This window comes from Tigriopus californicus, chromosome 4 (assembly GCF_007210705.1).
Source record: "Tigriopus californicus strain San Diego chromosome 4, Tcal_SD_v2.1, whole genome shotgun sequence".
NCBI lineage: Eukaryota > Metazoa > Arthropoda > Copepoda > Harpacticoida > Harpacticidae > Tigriopus > Tigriopus californicus.
In genome coordinates, this window is record NC_081443.1 from 5,215,843 (window position 1) to 5,233,690 (window position 17,848).

The following is a 17,848-nucleotide window of genomic DNA, read 5'->3' on the forward strand; positions in this document are numbered from 1 at the left end:
TATTGAGCCACAACGTGCACTTTGAAAAGAAGCACTTTTTCTGCACCTAGGCAGCACTATTGGATTGGAACTCTACATTCATCCGAAGGTCGGAATCAATCCTCGACTGTCTCTCTCCCGAAATTTCGGCGCTATTGTAAATTGAAAGATGCCATGACTGACTTTTCTGACACGCAAAATAATATTTCTATTTATAAAAGGGAAATCCTCAAAATGGTCTTTTGGCGAACTTGTGCTCTCCCCTCTCTTCTTTTGGGGATACGAAGCTTTCATGACAATCAAGAACAACTCTTGGAAGCGGCCATAAATCTGATCACGTCGGAAATCCTACCGTCCTTGCTGAAGTTGTTTGTGAGGGTATTCTACATGGCGAAGTTTACTGTGCCAGAATGCCAAGTGGCAGAGAGGTGTTTTGGAGGAGATGGTCGATGACATAGTTTGCCTTTGACGCCAAATTATTTTGTGGGAGTTAACTAGAGCAGAGATCGATTGGCACGAAACCATTGGCTAAGATCGTTGTAGGGTGAAACAGATCGGAGCCATTTCATCAAGTTCGCCTTACATGCATCCAAATGCATACAAACGTACAAACGGGGTAATAAGGCAGTTGCTCAACTTCATATCTTTGAATTTGTTAACAGGATCTGAACTGGTTTTTGCGAATTCTGCGAGTATCTACCAAAGACGAGGGGTCATACGAGTGTCAAGCAACAACGTATCCACCTCAAGCTATTGTATTGCGGCTAATAGTCGTAGGTGAGTGACTCAGATCTTTAGTGCGCAATTCCATCAATTGGTCTGTAAAGGCTAGAGATCTCGTTGCCAAAATGATGTACGAATTAAGACAAGGCTAGAAAAATATCTTTCGTTTGTTTCCATATCGGATCTAAACATATGCGGGTATTTTCATGCATGAGAAGTAGTTTCAACGGGTGCAATCTAATTCTCAAAAACACTAAAGTAACCAAACGCCATTGTTTTAAATTTCATTTCATTGGCATATGTTCAGTTTAGCCATGACAAGCTTCAAATCAAATTATCTTTGGAGATCCTCTTGCCACAAAAACTTGGAAGGCTTGAATTATAATCAAGAAAAACAATTGTAAAACACATAATTCCCCAATAGCCTTGCACACTCAAAAATGGATTCTTTGAATTGTCTAAAACTGTAAATCATCCGTCTGTTTATTTCAGAGGCTGTGTCAGAAATCGTAGGTTCAAGGGAAAAGATCATCAGGAGCGGCTCCATATTACGGTTGCAGTGCCTGATAAAGAAGGCCACTGAAAAACCACAATACATATTCTGGTGAGAACTAACAACGTTTGCCTTCTTCTTAAACCTCATTAGATGAAAAGGTGCTTTGATAACCCGATTTTATTGAAAACTTGAAAAAGAAAATCTTGACCCATGTTTGATTTATAAAAGGGTCTTTATCTGAACCAAGTCATCAGAAAAATGAGTTAAGAAACTCCGTTGCAAGTTTTTTTGACTAATCATGGAAGATGCTTCAATCAGAAGCATATTTACGAGCTCGATTTCAACTTGGTTTTTCAAGCTTTAGAATTTCTCATATGATTAAAGAAAATTGAAACAAGCAATGTCGGATTGGAGGTAGTATAATGAGCAGACTGTGGCAAAGAATGTTGTTCATATGCCGAGCAGAAATTCGAGATGGTGGCACTAACCGATTTTTCCCCAAAGACTTCTTGGTTCAGGTCTGTTACACATCCGAACTGCCAACTTCTGCAATTTCTGCTCGACGTGAAAACAGCACATTAATGAGTTTATGTAGTGTCCCTTCCATTTTTTTCTACATGTATCATTTTAACATTCCTGCACAAAAACTAGTTTTTGCATGGTCATTAAAGGCCATTGCTTCGGGAGTGTTCATTCGTATGTTCCCTCGAGCTCTCCCGTGTAAATATAAGTCTTATCATAATGCTAATTTGATATTAGTTCGGCAATTCCGCAAATATACAAGGTATGGAGCTCTTCCTTTGATACTTAACATGATATTTTGGGACTCCCATAACGCCTTTCAACCCTGAAAAATCGCATCAACCTTTACATTCTTTGCTATCTGACATTTCACCTCATTATGATTTCTCCTTGTCGAGAAAAAAAGTTTGATTCTCACCATCTACGTCTATTCTCATAGTTCATGAAGATCGACAAAATACGAATGACAAGATACCAGGATACCGAAACTTTTCTCCACCAATTTCAATAGACGTTATCTATATCATTAATAATACCTATAATCAATAGGGGTTATCAACTCCATAAGCCATTGCCATCTACCGCTCAAAGTGTTAATTTATTGAAAGGTGACTTGTTTAAAAAGCCAAGTTGAGCACACTTTTGGACCAAATCGGTAGTATTTTTTTCAACGTGGCCAGGAGAGGTTAACCTAACAAATGTTTCAATTTGTCTCATTCTCATTGATGTGTTTTAATGAAGTGATTAGTACATTTTCTTTCTTCACCCTGTCAAGGTTAAATGCGGTATTCGAGTGTTATGGCATGTTAATACAAAATCGAGAGTTAATTAAGCTTTCGTCCAGCTCGCTTCAACATTTATCAAAGATTATGAGATCATCCATAAATGGGTTCATCATTATTTTCTGTCATTTTCGATCGAGGTCATTGTTTAAAGATATTCTTTGCAGGTTTCACGATAGCCGTATGATAAACTACGACTCTCAACGAGGAGTCAGAGTTTCTAATGACATGTATCGGTCTGTTCTTACCTTAAACGGAGTGTCTGCGCCAGATTCAGGCAATTATTCTTGTTCTCCGGACAATGCGCGGTCATCATCTGTCATAGTTCAAGTAATTAAAAATGGGCACGATCCTGCTTCAATTCAATCGCAAGAAAAACTCACATCTCTAGCGGCGATACAAAACAAAACTGGATCGTTATTGTTGCCGAATATACAACTACTTATCATCATCAATATTGCCACCCGAAAAAATACATAAGAATGGCCCTAGGAAAGTTCTGATGTGGATTGTGGAAAAGAAAAACTATTCCATCCAAAAATGCAACATCGTATTTCTTGACATACTGTATTTTTCTCTTACCCTGGGCATTTTATGTCAGATGTAGAGGGTCAAGAAAAGGTTGTTGTATCCATGTTGATGAATGCAACCTCATCCCTCTGTCATTTCTTCCATGTGTCTCGACACACATTACTGCAATGTGAATTTTGAAATACACAATTGCCAGAATCAGACAATTCTTTAGATTTTTTCACAAACATTAAATGATAATGCCCTCTGCTTAACCCTACTTATGACCCGGGGGGCATCCCAGGATGTGTTAAAGAATGAACGCCAATGAAGACTAGGCATCCCAACGTCACAACTTGTCATTGCTTATGAAGTGGAAAATTACAATTCCATCTTCTTCCCTTACTCAAATGGCACCACATGAAAATTATGCGTTTCGTCCAAAAATGCTTAAATGAATTCCAAAGCGGTGCAGAACCGAACGTACAAATATTTTGATTGGGCTACCTGCATACATCAATGAATTTGGAGTGGTCCTTAGGAACACGAGCATGACCCGTCCAACATAAGCTAATTTTATCACCAGAAGGGTGATAAAGTTACTTGATATGCGACATCCTTTCGTCCATATTTCGATAACACTTAGCCCCCAACCCGCTCCTCTATACCAAACAAAGAAGCCCATGGCGGAACGAGAACGAATGTGGGGTCGAGGGAGGCTTTGTCAAGACATGAACGGGATGATCTTCACAAACTGTTCAAAAAAATAACGAAACAATTTAACAAGACAAGATATCCAAGCTGAACACGTCAATGATTTGGAGGCTGGGAGAAAATGGAAAACCAATAAAATCAGAACTTCCAATCCAACAAAATTTGCGGGTGACATTTTCGCCTTACTGCCAGCCCCTCTTCTTCTTCCTTGCCGGTGTCATCATCCAAGATTGGTAGTCTGAGATCTCAAGGGCCGTTAAGCTGGTACAGCTGGTTGAAGGGGCCAATGGCAACAAAATGGTCCAATCAATGATGTTTGCCTTCAGAGATAGGGCAAACAACGCTGCAATAGTATCCTGGCTCAAAAGTCTGAAGGCATTTGGCGCAACGTTAGGCCCTCTTGCAGGCAAAGAACCAGTCACAGGAGGTCATTCTCAAAACTTGGGGATGGTTCCGATGGTTCCGATCCCTAGTGCAGATGAAGCACTGGGCGCCACCCAAAGACTGAGCCTGAACGCCGGAATTTGAGACGGTCGAAATGGGTTCCGTTAGATCTTGGCCCAAGACAGGGATTGGTTGGGTAAGGGGTTTAGTGTGAAAATCAAGCCATGGCTAGATTGGGCATTGTATTCGAACATTCCCACTTTGGATTACGTTAAGTTGGCAAAGGCCATCCTATCTGAGAGGAAACGAAAGGGTGGGGTTTCCAGCTCGCCTAGCAAGGTGGAAGAGCCTAGAATATCAAAGGTCAAGAAGAAGAAAGCGTCCAAGCTTGTGCCAACAAAGAAGACCAAGTCATCATCCCGGCAAAACGAAGGGCCGACCGTTAACTACATAGAGTCAGCGACATTTTGTGGGCTCCTGCAAATACTCAAGGTAAACTGTAGTTTTTGGCAAATAAGGGAGGCACGGACGCCAATGAAAATGTTGTCCAATCAATCTGACACGGCTATGCTTGTCTTGTCTACCCATTCCCCCAGAGACACCTATGCTTCCAAAGTGGAACACGCGTTAAAAGAGACGAACATGCTGTAAGAAAGCCATTAAACACAATCAAGTACGGTGCAATGCGAAAACCTCAGAAGAAAATGTTGGAAAGAGCAGGTCTGTAGTGACCTCCCATGTTTGGTCACACTGGGATAATAATAAACAGTTTGAATTGAGACACGATTGAGAAAACACGCGTTTATTTAGATCTCTACATTGATGACCTCCCCGACAAGGATCACTTTGTTCATCTCCCACATTGCATCCTCGCCCTCACAGGCCCACGTCCAAGGTGCCAGTACTCAAAATGCCTTTCAGTAACGAGGATATCCAAGAAATGGCCGAGATATTCGCCTTGACGTTTCGACAATGAAATACCGTTTCTGACTGAGGTTTGGCCGACGGGGCTAGATAGGCAGTAAGCCATGTGGCAGTGTGAATCCCAAAGTTCCTCGATTATGACCCAGCCCTCTGGTTCGCGCAATGTGAAGCAGCCTTTAACTGGTCCAATATTATTGCGGAAAAGACCAAATTCAACCACTGCGTCGTTGCTCTAGAGCCAGAGGTACTGCGTAAGGTTCAAGACTATATCAAAGCCCCAGATGCCACTAATCCCTATTCTGGTTTCAAAACCAAGCTACTCAAAGCAACACTAAAACCTGTGCCACAGCAATTCCAAGACTGATTGATGCCCACATGGGCGACCGCGGCCCTTCATTCAGAGCTCTTGCACGTCTTGAAAGAGTCCTGGCCTGACAACAGCCCCGAAAATTCACAGATTTTCCGCCTAGTATTTCTTCAAAAGATGCTAGCTGCTCTTCAGCCGGGATTGGCATCCCAAGAGGAAGCCCTTCAATTGCTGGCTGCCAAGGCTGACATTCAGGTGGCAACAATTCGCAACTATACTGACCTCGCCCCTGGGGCGGTAAGCTCCGTATGCGCCTGTCCCAGTGCCGACGGAGACGACTGGCGTAACTAGAGGGCTCTAGGTAGAGGGCTAGCCAGAGAAACGACACTCACGAGATTTCTGAGATTTTTTTGCCTCCCTCGCGGCTACCTGGTGTGTGTGATGGGGATCGGCTTTAAACACATTTAGTTATGCGGTTCTCAAAATCAAGTTCCGATTTCAGGGAGCCAGTGAAATAATGGCTCGCCTGTTTGCATTGGTTAAAACTGAGTAACGCAAGAGAAGTCAATCAGCCCGACACCCTGCTGACCAACTACCAAAATGTGTTAAAAGCAAAGTCTCAAGTGGCTTTGTTGAAGTGACTTTTCTCTGACAAGCCTTCTGGCTCTAGGTGTAACCACCAGTCCGGTGAAAAAGGTGAAATTCGAACAGCCGGGCAGCGCGGCCAGACAGGCCAACGGAAGACTCGCCAACAGCCTACCCACAAGCCAGGAGAACTTTGCCGGTACCACAAGCGGTTCGGAGAAAAAGCAAGGACGACTAGATGTCGCATTGGCCCGACCTCAGTGCAGAGGAAAATGGATTTTAAGTCAACAACTCTGTACACCAAAAAAGAGGAGGGTGACGGCCTGATCAGTAGCAACGACCTACAATCGCTGGGTCTTAAACGAACGCCATCATTGGCAATCTCACTCAGAATCTGTCCACGCTGGCCGATGAAAAAGCATGAGTCACTGTACACCAAAATTTATGTACTAGCTGATGAAGGCAAGTGTTCGCATTTTTCCTCGCGCTTTGCGAGGTCTAGTCATTATATGGTCTGTGGCAAGGACCTGCAATCAAGAGGGTTGCCCTTTCCTCTGCTCAAAAAACTAGGAAAGCAACCAGCCCCCGTCACCATGATCGCTGGACGCCCACAGCAACATTTTTTCTTCTCCCCCCTCTGCACCGTTTAGTGGACAATCTCTTGCGCCTCAGCCGCTACTTGACCATTCTTTCCCTGACCATTTTTTCTATGGAACCCGTCGACAGTGCGTCAAAGTGTATGACGCGCTCTCTGCGAGATATATGGTGGCTGATAGCGGGGGCAAATGGAGCATGGCACCTGCGTCAGAAATAGACAAATCCCTTGCCGTACGTACGAATTTATTCAAACTGCGACTGGCTCATCTATTAACACTTACAATTACCGAGAGATAGAATTCAATTTAGGTTTAGGAAGAATATTTCGACACAAACTCTTTGTAGCCAACGTAGAAGACATCCATTTAGGATTCGACTTTCTTGCCGACAACGAGAAATACGTGGACTGTGCTGGTAACAAATTGGTGGACAAAAGATTATCCAATGAACGGCGTGGTTCTGCGTGCTCCATTGCAGAGGTATGGTCAATTGAAGAAATCAATAACCCCTACATCTACCTCCTCTCTCATTTCCCTAGGTTAACTGCCATCTTGGGACTTGATGTCAGCATGCCTCCTGTGATACAAAAGTATCAGCACTTGTTGAAATTGAAGGCTGGTGCTAAGCCATGTAAACTTTTTGGAAAACAATTGTCGGTTGCTTGAGCTGAAATCAACCACTTGTTGGAACTCGGCATAATCAGGCCCTCCAGTAGTGAGTACAGGAGTGCTTTGCATGTCGTCAACAAGCCTGATGGTACACAGCGCCCAGTGGGCAACTTTAGAGCATTGAATGCAATTACACAAGGGGATTCATACCCCTTACCTTTCTGTCTGTCCCTCCAAGGCGCCGCATTGTTTAGCAAGGTCAATTTGGTTCGCCCTGTCCACCAGATCCCTGTTGAAGAGGCTTCAATTCCACTCACCGCTGTGACCACGCCGTTTGGGTTATTTGAATTTGTCTGTATGCCGTTTGGGATATAGAACGCTGCCCAATCCAGGCTAGTTAAAACAATCAAGTCCAACTCTCTTCTTTCTCGGGCTCCTTCATTGTTCAATTTGCTACCCTCAAGTGTTCGTAGGACTTATGTAGGCGTTGATCCAATAGCAGGATTTAAGTCAGACTTGGATAAGGTTTTTGACTAAAATTCCGTATCAACCTTATATTCGAGGAATAGCCAAATCAGCCAATTCTAATTCGTAGGTTGATCAAATAATACATAAAAATAAAAGTCAAGTATAATGAATAATCTTCTCGTCTTGAACTGCTGGGATTCCAATCCCGGTAGCGGTAAGGAAGTCTGCAAAAAAAAAAATCCTTCCAGAGATTCATGGACGATGTGCTCCGTGGCCTCAAAGGTGTGTATTGCTATGTGGGCGATATCCTGGTGGCTAGTTCATCACCACAGCAGCACCAGACGCAATTTCAGGCCTTTTTTTAGCGCTTAAGAATCAGAGATGGGATGGAGGCCCATTGGGTTTTTAGCCGCAAGTTAGAAGCCAGAGAACAGAAATATTCTACACATGACCGTGAACTTCTGGCAATATATCCTAACCGAACGTAACCTTTCAGTTGCAAGGGCCTGGGGGCAGTTAAGCAGTGGTGACGGAGCAACACGCAATAGCCAAAGTGGAAAGTCTGACGTCATTTCTTGATGTCGGTTGACGCAGAATCTCTGTGTATTGTCATTCAGTTGCCACTAAGGAGTATAGAAAGACATAAGTGAACTTTGCACAGATTTGAGACATATCAAAGGTGCATCCAATGTTGTGGTGGATGCCTTGTCTCTCAACCCTGTGGCTACTTCAACCGTTTGTGATCTCACCAAACGTATCACTGAGGCCCAACGTGAAGAAAGGATCGTGTTGGATCCATTTGATGCCAACTGGCCACCTCATTGGGACTCCCTTGTAGTGGGAGAGCACGTGGTCGTAGTTGACAATTGGGTTCCCCACCCTCCCCATCTTGTTCCCCAAGCTGCTGTTTGGTTAGTGTTTGATGCTCTTCATAACATGGCTCACCCTGGAGTAAAGGCAACCAAAAGGCTAATCTCGAGCCGTTATGGGTGGCCATCCATGTCAAAATCATGGGTTCAAACGTGTGGTCATTGCCAGGCATCCAAAGTGATTACCGACACCAAAACGCCCTTTTGCTCGATGGATCACCCACCATTGGCCAAATTCGCAGAACTGCATGTGGATATTGTTGAATCTCTTCCACCAAGCCAAGGCTACCGTTACTTGCTAACTGTTGTTGACCGATTCTTGCGGTGGCCAAAGGCGTTTCCTCTATCCAACATTGAGGCTGCTACATGTGTGGAAGCCCTTCTCCAGGCATGGATCCAGCAATATGGGGTGCCAGTACCCATGGTCACTGACCGAGGCCGCCAATTTACTTCCGCTTTATGGGCCGAACTCATGCAACTACTTGGCACATCCCACAACAACGCTACGTCCTATCACCGGCAAGCCGATGGAATGGTTGAACGCTTTCATTGCCAGATGAAGGGGTCCCATATGGCGCATTTGGCCTCAGATTGGTGGACCCAAGAACTTCCTTTGGTGATGCTTGGTATCAGGGGTGCTATTAAGCCAGATCATGGATGTTCACCTTTCGACATGGTGTTTGAAGAAACCGATCGGCTTCCTGGAGGCTTCTTTTTCGCTCCGGGTCCAACTTCTCCATCCAGTTACTTAGCAACTTGCTGGGACACCATGCAATCTCACACATTTGTCGCATGTAACTATTAGTTTATTCAGCAATCTACCGTGCGTCTTCTCGTTTTGTTTGGGCTGTCTGACGTTGCAAATCAGGGCCCTTATTGAGATGAAATTGGGCCGTTTGGTGGTTTGGCTCCAAGTAGACAGGAACTATAGAAATACACCGGGAAAGTCTCAAGACGCAAACAAAGGATGGCTGAGGATCTTGCTTTAAGTCGCACCATGCAAGAGTAAAAATTTATCAGTTCAATGCCGAGGTTCTTATTTAACGTGGTTTTCTTGGATACGTTTCTCACATGTTTCTAGTTTCACTAGTTGTACCGTTGCTATTTTAGCAAGGGTTCAAGACAAACCATAACCCAGAATTCAAGTCCCTACTGACGATGGGACCAGTTATCAGGAGTAGGATAAGTGACTCATCTCGAATCGTTTTTCTCTCGTGCAAACTCTAAGAGAAAGATGAAACACCCTGTAGGCCCTTATAGGCCGATGGTGAAGCCATAGACAATGTAGAGGCTATGACTAACATGCTTGGAGATCACTTTTCTAGTGTGTTTTTAAGTCCACAGAATTTAGGAGCAACAGCTCATTGCTCTAAAGATGAGTCTTTTGAGATTGACAAGGTCAGCCAAGTTGATCGTTTAGATGATCTTGTAGTCACAGATCAAGATGCTTTAGAGGCCATCAGGGACTTGAGACTCTCGAGTTCTCCTGCCCCTGATGGTGTGACATTTCAGTTTCTGATGAGATGCTCACTGGTTCTTGCTCCTGTTTTCTCGTACTTAATGCGTTGCATCTTGGATCAGGGCAAGTTTCCATCTTCACTACAGATAGCTCACGTTGTTCCAATTTGCTCCAAAAAGGGGAGATAAGCCGCTCCCCAGTAGCTATAGGCCGATTTCTCTCACTTCGAATATTGCGAAGGTGTTTTAGAAGGCCATGAAGTTCAAAATTGTTGAAATTCTTAACATCCATGAAGTTATTCCTGCTAGCCAGCATGGGTTCCGACTAGAGATGTGCAGCGGATCCGACAGGGCTCACGAATCCGATCCGAAGAGATTTTTGTAATCCAAATCCGAATACGATATTTTTTTTCCTTAATCCGACCGAATCCGAACTCAAATAGTTCTGCTTAATTCGACTCCGAATCCGAGAGATTTGCCCAATACGAACGAATCTAACTCCGAAATTTTTCTCGGCTCCGAATCATAATCCGAATCTTTTTTGTTTGGTTTTTCACGGGCTTTTCTAACCGCTACAGGGAATGTGATCCCCAGTACTAGTAAAATTAAAGGTCATAATTCGTCTATTTATTACCTCTAATATTATATGATATTTGGTCTACCAACGAATTTGAGTTGGCAGACCGAGCTTGTCCTTGAATGTAGGGTTGATCTATAATGCTAACCAAAAATTTGTCCAAGTCTGACTTGAGAGATGCTACCAGATCAACAAGGCCTACATATTCTCTACGAATATTAGAGGGAAGAAAATTAAACAATGAAGGAGCCCGAGATAGAAGAGATGTGGACTTCATTGTTTGAACTAGCCTGGATTCTCGAGGGCTTGAAGGTGCTCTCAAAACGCACATTAAGCCTCGACGGTCACTAGAAATGACCTTAAATCGTAGGTTGGAACTAAGCTCATGGATGCTTTTGAAGACGTACAGTATTAGATACCTTTCGTACCTTCTCTGAACACTGTACAGTTAGTTACTTTCTTAGCCTCTCCCAATATGAGAGCTCTCATATATTTGCTTATTCCCACTATAATCCGATTTTTTTTCGTAATGCAATTCCATATTTGAATTTTCTATACCCAACTGACATTGTGTCAGTCTCTTGTAAGTAATTTTTGGATCGAACAGATTCATAGAACTGATTTCGAGCGGCCAAAAGACTCTTGAAGCTTGATTCGCCCTTAAGATTCGTTTGCAGCCCACTGTATCAACTACGTACATGTCGTTACGTTTGCGACTGCAACTGATTCCTCATTAATTCTTCAAGGATTCAAAATTGGTCTGGCCATTGTTAAAAGACACAAAACGTGACAATGAGCATGGACTCTCGCAGAATATCTAGAATATTTGAGAATTTTAATTTCGAGGAGCGACAACCAAGTCAAAACGAATTAGTTCGAAATCTGAACTCATCATGGGTGGAACTGTGCCATGTTCATTAGGGCCTCAAACACACAACCGAAAAAATCAGGTACAGAGCTCTTTACTCTATTTCTAATTCGATTCATAATCATTCGTTTTTAAATTTGAGTATGCAAAAAACGTATTGACAGGTTATAGTGGCTTAAATCTTCTTACCTCCTCCCATGTTTAAACAATCTTTATTTCGACTCTTGATCATGTCAGTTTGTAAAATGTCGAATACTGTATGTGTAAACATCTTGAAGAGAGATCCATACAAGAATAAAAGATAAAATCCATTGCATATCCAAAGCATGAACAAAAGTAATGATAGTTTTAAACGCCTTACAGTAAGTTGCGTACTTTTGTGAATAATAACACCTGAAAACAGGGACACTTGTAGGTCAGCTTTTGGTTCAATTCAAACTATCTTCATAAATTCATTTTCGCCAACTCAGAAAATTAATTATGCTGTGAAATTCACCTCATAAGACCTCAACTTTTGAGGTTACATGTTACTAATCCTTAACGGAAAAAAATCATCCTGATCAAAATCAGCTACTCTAATTTGCTATCTGTCGTCGAAGGTAGAACAGTCACCTTGCCACCATGGTAAAGTCCACAGGGATCAAATTTTAGGTAGGTGTCTCACCAGTCACCAATACAAATTTCTGCCGTCATCCTACCATGGTTAAGAGTTGTATGATTGGGTCAGCGAGTGCCAAAATACCGTCTATTATCCCAAAATTGGGACATTTGTGTCTTTGTCAACATTGCGTTAGACAAATTAAAGATAAAAGTATGAGTACACAAATTGTGCAGTACTTTTTTTCTACTATAACAAAAAACGCGCGATTGCAGTTACATTCCATTTGCAATTTTTCATCTTCCAATTTCAATTCTAATTCTTTCAGATTACAATTTCATTGCTTTTAAGTACGTTTTGATGATATTTGTTTACTCTCAGAAATTACGTTACGAGGTTTTGACAATTCTACATATGTATTTGGAAAGGGAGTTCTTCATCAGTTCATGGAAAGAAAAAAAAGCCTGTATGAAGCTTTATCAAGTGCCTTGCCAAAAAAATCTGAATTCGAGGAGATAAATTTGTTCTGACCTTATTTCCTCTCTTCTTTCCACATACCATTCGCATCACATCGTTCAGGACCACATTAGCAGATTGCATTGTAATAGATGAAGGGCTAGGGAAATTAAATGCGATGGTGCAAGGTTGTATGCCATGAATTGGCGGTCTTTGTTGGGATCTGATCCTAGAAAACAGCTTTAAACGTTTTCCACCAACTGAAACCGGCCCAAACGTTGATGGCCTTAGTCTGCATGACTGAATGTTGTTTGACTTATTAAACAAAAGCAAATGTTCAAGCGTAGATTTCATTCATATCACCGTATACTTCGCACTTCAAAGTTGATTAAAAATCAACCTGTGGGGTTTTGAGACACCTGCTAGCATGGGCATGTGCAAACCCTCCTTCTCCCTTTGGAGATCCATCGTTCCATAGCCTTGACCATGGATTTGCTGATTGACTCCTTTTTTGTGCTCGGGCTCAACCGCCTTGAACTGACAAAGTTCTGGTCCAAGCTATCATGGAAGTCTAGCTCAAGTATTACCGTAATGGCATAAGCTCCAGTCTGTCAAAGAGGCCACCCACTTACACCTCAACCATGCATTCTAGAAACCCATCCATGGTATTCCTATTTATGTACATTATCATCGTTAGTGTCAGAGCAGGTATTGCTCTTGTTTATCTTACTGAAAATAACAGACAAAGAGAACACACAGTAGTCTGCCGACTCGTAGCCTGCAATTCCACGATTAGAACACTCACACTCGTCATTTGACGGTCCGCCCACCGGCAGCTTTCTTGTGATGAACGAAAGCCTTCGCAAGTGTAATTCATTTTTCTACATAAAAATTCGACTTGTCGAAATGTGATAGCATTTGCCTACTCAACAAAACCAGGGTAGGTTAGAGGGATTAGATCCCTCACCAACTTTTGGACTTCAAAGTAACGATCCCTCACCAACTTTTGGACTTCAAAGTAACTCTTCCGGCACATTGATATATCATATCATAATCATGCTCTTGATTGGACTTTGACTAGAATGATCTTTTCCATTGATTCCAATTATTACAAAGAGGTCTTAATACAAAACATGAAAACGAACGTGCCCAAAGACAACGGACATTCTGAACCGACCCTGATTAGTACGTCACGATAAATCTTTGGTTAACTTTTACATGCTTCTCATGTTTCTCGAGGCATACCATGAACGCCAAAAAAGGTCTTCTACTGTGTTACCATGAACTCTGATCATGTGCAACGTTCTTAACTAAAACCAACATGGATTCGTAGGAAATTAAGATGGATCTAATGGCATAATGGGCCGTTTATTTCCAGAGGTTAGCAACTCAATATAAAAATGTGCATTCTGTCAGTCACAGCTTGGACACTCCTTGGGGGGGAAAGAGCATATGAATTGACACATTTGCTTTGCTACTTTACTATTCAAAGCATTTTTCTTCATGCTCTTGAGCAAAATTATATCTGAACCCCGTAGAGGTATGTATGTTGATATACTACTTAAAGCCAAAAACAATAGCGTTAACTTTTTTTAGGGCTATTTTACTGCGACATGGAATGGCAGCCTTAACATTTCCAAATGTAAAACTTACATTTTTTAATCTAATTTTACATAAATGTAATGTCTGATCCACCAGCGAATTAGAGTGCTTTGGAAAACTTACAGTATTAGACACGTTTCTTGCCTCTTTAAATACTGTACAATATCAACCTTTCAACCTTTTTTAATGCGAAAACTCTAGCATTTTTGCAATAGTTCTATGAACTTCTCTTTGGGCTTGTTCGACCTTTTGCAAACCTTCTGAACGAATTGAAACCCAAACAGACGAAGCCCTTTCGAGATGTGATTGAACAATCGACTTGTACAGATTGAGTTTCGTAATCTTATATCTGGACGTAAACATCCGATACATTCAATCACACTTTTGAAAAACATATTTCACAATACCCACATTGATAGGGATTGGCATATAGGTCATGGAGCAACTAACTGATGCACCACAAGCCAAGTCCTAATAAGCTTGTGCGTTGATTAGTCATTCCCAATGTAACTATGCTATACTACTCGAGTCCATCAGTTCAATAAAAAATGTGTCAGGGCTTCCTACGTTCACAGCGCGAAACAGGCAGTAAAAATAAAGTAGTTTTGTAGGTATGAACCCTCCCCCCCTGGGCTAGATTGTATCTGATTGGCTAGTGTAGTATTATTAAATAGGGTATGGCTAATCAACCATAAAATATAAATCTATCAATGTGGCTTCTACATACTTCGATGTCATATTTAAATTGCTTTTTCTTTGCAGATTTTCGGGGCCCTTAGCGCCTGCTTAACAATGGCGGTTGCTGGCACTTGCTACTCAAAATCTTCTGTTGTTTTGCCTCAACTTCGATCTGAGCAGTCTGACATAATCATCACAGTGGAAGAAGGCTCATGGTTTGGTGAGTCATAAGCTGGATTCTTGGATACGGTCCTCTCTTCTCGTCTCATATCGCGTTTGTCATCATGGTGGTCAAAAAGCCTTTTCAAGTTTCGAGATAAATACTTGAACGCATCTTGACAGTTTTTTTACCTTGCAAAAACATAAGGAACTTTTTTGAACTTATTACTTTATTGAATTGTTGATCAGATTCAATACTTGCATGCTTAAAAACTACTAGGATATGTTTGTATATTTCCGTCAGCGCTCAATATGGCATTTGAACCACCATGTCAATCACATTATTGGTGAGAGGAGGAGGGTAGCTGATCTTTGAAGAATCCAGCTATAGTTTGTCGCATTGTTAGGAATATCTTCTAACAACCATTTCCATTTTAGCGAGCATGATTGTTCTTGGAAGCTTTTTGGGTTGCGTGCTTGGAGGCTTTACCAGCGATTTCTTCGGGCGAAGAATTTCGCTCATCATCGACAACATCACCTTCATAATATCTCTTTTTTTGATTGCTTTGGCTCCGAATTTTTCAGTAATGTTGGTCGGTCGATTCTTGGAAGGCGTATCTGCTGCCTCTTGTCTTGTTTCAATACCAATATTTGTTAACGAGATCAGTCAACCAGAGGTTAAAGGATTCACATCGTCTTTAAACATGATTTGTTACACCACTGGCTTTGCTTTTATGTCCATTCTTGGGGCAATGTTTCCTTGGAGATGGGCGGTCGGAATCGTTCTGATCATTCCACTCACTGCATTAGTTGGTCTTGGCATTTCTCACGAAACCCCAGTTTGGCTTTTACGGAAAGGACGGGAAGACGCAGCTTTGCGATCGATGACATTCTACCGTGGAAATGAAGAAGTTATCAAATGGGAAATGGAGCGAACAAAAAGGAGTATTGCTGATGTTAATATTGACCGAGATGAATCAAGCCTTCTGAAAATGGCAAAACGGCTCCTACGGAGACCTGACTTTATGAAGCCATTCCTGATTGTACTTGGGTTGGTTACGATTATGATAGATTGCAGTGGATTGCCTGCATTTGCCTTCTATTTGGTTCCTATTTTGCAAGTAAGTATAAATAGAAGCTTGGGTTGGAGTGCACTGCCTTGCCAGGCCAAGGAGTCCAGCCATTACATTGCATGGAAACATAGTCAAAATCTTGCATGAAAGCTTTTCTCAAGCGATGCGCTTTGATTAATTGAGTTAGCGTCTAAAAGTTTGAATGAAATTTCTAATGAGTTTGAGAGCTCATAATTTTTGACACAGGCGTTTGACGGAACTCAAAGTTAAGCAAAAATAGCGCAACACGAGGTCAAGCTTCAGATGTATAATGAGATGGACAATAACATTCAACAGTTGTGTTGCGTTTAAAAGGTTCTCCCATGAATTTCAAGTTTTTGACCATGGTGCAAAAAACAACCTTACACTCAAGGGCAAACCAGATCCGCCAGCTCTAGTTCGTTGGTGTATCAGATATGATATGAATATAGATTCAAACAAGAAAAACAGAGTTTCCATCTTTAGCTTCTTAGGATTACATTAAGAGGGCCAGTTATTCAAAGCTCGTACCTCTGAGTTAGGGGCTTGGACGTTATCCGGTATGAAAATACACTCCTCAAAGCGGTGAGCGGATGTTTATTCTGGGTAACGTCCAAGCCTCAACTCATAAGTACAAGCCTTTAAAATACTGGCCTCAGGTGTGGAAGGGAAGTCCGCAAATAAACAGCACAACACGAGGTCAGCCTTCAGATGATTTAATGAGATGGACAATGATATATTATTTACCATCTCTTGAGGGGAGGACTTAGGGCAATTTTCTTTTTAATTTCCAGGTTTTCTTACCCAGGGGAAAGTGCCTTTTGATACTCTCTAGTTACTTCCGTTAATTTTTTCATCTTTCAAGCTTACATTATAAATGAACTTTACTTATTCTCCATAGGAATCAAACTTGCCAATCGACCCCTATTGGTGTGCAGCAAGTTTAACTTGTTACAGAGCGTTCATTGCCATAGCAACCTCAGGGATTGTTGCAAGATGCCACAGAAGACCTGTCTTTTTTGCCTCCGGTTGTGCAATCATATTTTCGTCTGGAAGTTTCAGCCTCTACTACCTCTTAGACACTCATCATTTGCTAGACAACTTTCCTTGGATCAAATGGTGGCCAGTTTTGTCAATCTTTGTTATGTACACTGGGTTTTCTTGTGGTTATGCCTCAGTCATTTACAATTACCAGGGTGAACTTATGCCTTTAGATACAAGAAGTTTTGGCAGTGGCCTGATTGGTTTAGTGGACAATCTATTTCTCTTTGTTTTGGCAAAATCTATCCCATCTCTTACGATAATGATTGGACTGGAAGGCCTGTTTTCAATATTTTTTATTGTCACAAGCATTTCTATGATACTTTCATACTTTTATTTGCCGGAAACTTTTGGGCTGAATTCAGAGGAAATCGGGGATCTATTCAAAAAGCGAACTGTCACAGAAAATCCATAATTTCCAAACAACACCATTGGAAATAAAAGTTTGTCGATTACGATGCCGTTCTTAGCCTGATTTGAATCTTGATGTGACAGTTTGTAAAAAGCGTAAATTAAAAACTGTCCATACAGGGTTAGGATCAAGAGGTGTTTAACTACCTGGCCAAATAAAAATAAGGCTTCAACCTTGTATAAAAATAAATAGCAAACATGCAAATCGCTGAGTTTTGTTTGGTTGTTACTTCGTAAATATAACTTCTGTGATTCAATTGACAATTTAAGTGCTAGCAAAGTAGATCCCTTCAGATTGTCATCGCCGTAGCTCCTGCATGATGACTCTGGCGGAGACTTTCAAAGTTTGTATCTAACTGACTGAATATCATAACGTTAATGATTGTTACTACTTTGACCCGAGCTTGAAAGCAAAAACGTTATGACGAGCCGTGCAAGTCT

At 41.7% G+C, this 17,848-nt stretch overlaps 2 protein-coding genes across 3 annotated transcripts in view; both read left to right on the top strand.

Moving 5' to 3' along the window:
• LOC131879220 (titin-like) overlaps positions 1-3,239 on the top strand; it is a 35,501-nt gene extending 32,262 nt beyond the window's left edge. For both annotated transcript variants that reach the window (XM_059225478.1, XM_059225479.1), the window contains exons 5-7: positions 642-756; positions 1,195-1,306; positions 2,670-3,239. In XM_059225478.1, coding sequence (XP_059081461.1) covers positions 642-756; positions 1,195-1,306; positions 2,670-2,982 — 540 coding nt within the window. In that variant the 3' untranslated portion in view covers positions 2,983-3,239. The remainder of the gene's footprint in view (positions 1-641; positions 757-1,194; positions 1,307-2,669) is intronic.
• Positions 3,240-11,360: 8,121 nt separating this feature from the next.
• Positions 11,361-17,451, top strand: LOC131879221 (facilitated trehalose transporter Tret1-2 homolog). The gene is made up of 4 exons (XM_059225480.1): positions 11,361-11,453; positions 14,790-14,925; positions 15,303-15,985; positions 16,857-17,451. Exons 1-4 carry the CDS (start codon positions 11,397-11,399, stop codon positions 17,409-17,411), a joined length of 1,431 nt encoding a protein of 476 aa, XP_059081463.1. The 5' UTR covers positions 11,361-11,396; the 3' UTR covers positions 17,412-17,451.
• The last annotated feature ends 397 nt before the right edge of the window (positions 17,452-17,848 follow it).

What these genes read in the sequence shown, in the direction of transcription:
- LOC131879221 (XM_059225480.1), top strand. Translation starts at nt 11,397, where the DNA reads ATGGGTGGAACTGTGCCATGTTCATTAGGGCCTCAAACACACAACCGA. An exon ending in CACACAACCGAAAAAATCAG is followed by an intron (nt 11,454 to 14,789) that starts GTACAGAGCTCT and finishes TTTTCTTTGCAG; the next exon opens with ATTTTCGGGGCCCTTAGCGC. An exon ending in ATTTGGTTCCTATTTTGCAA is followed by an intron (nt 15,986 to 16,856) that starts GTAAGTATAAAT and finishes TATTCTCCATAG; the next exon opens with GAATCAAACTTGCCAATCGA.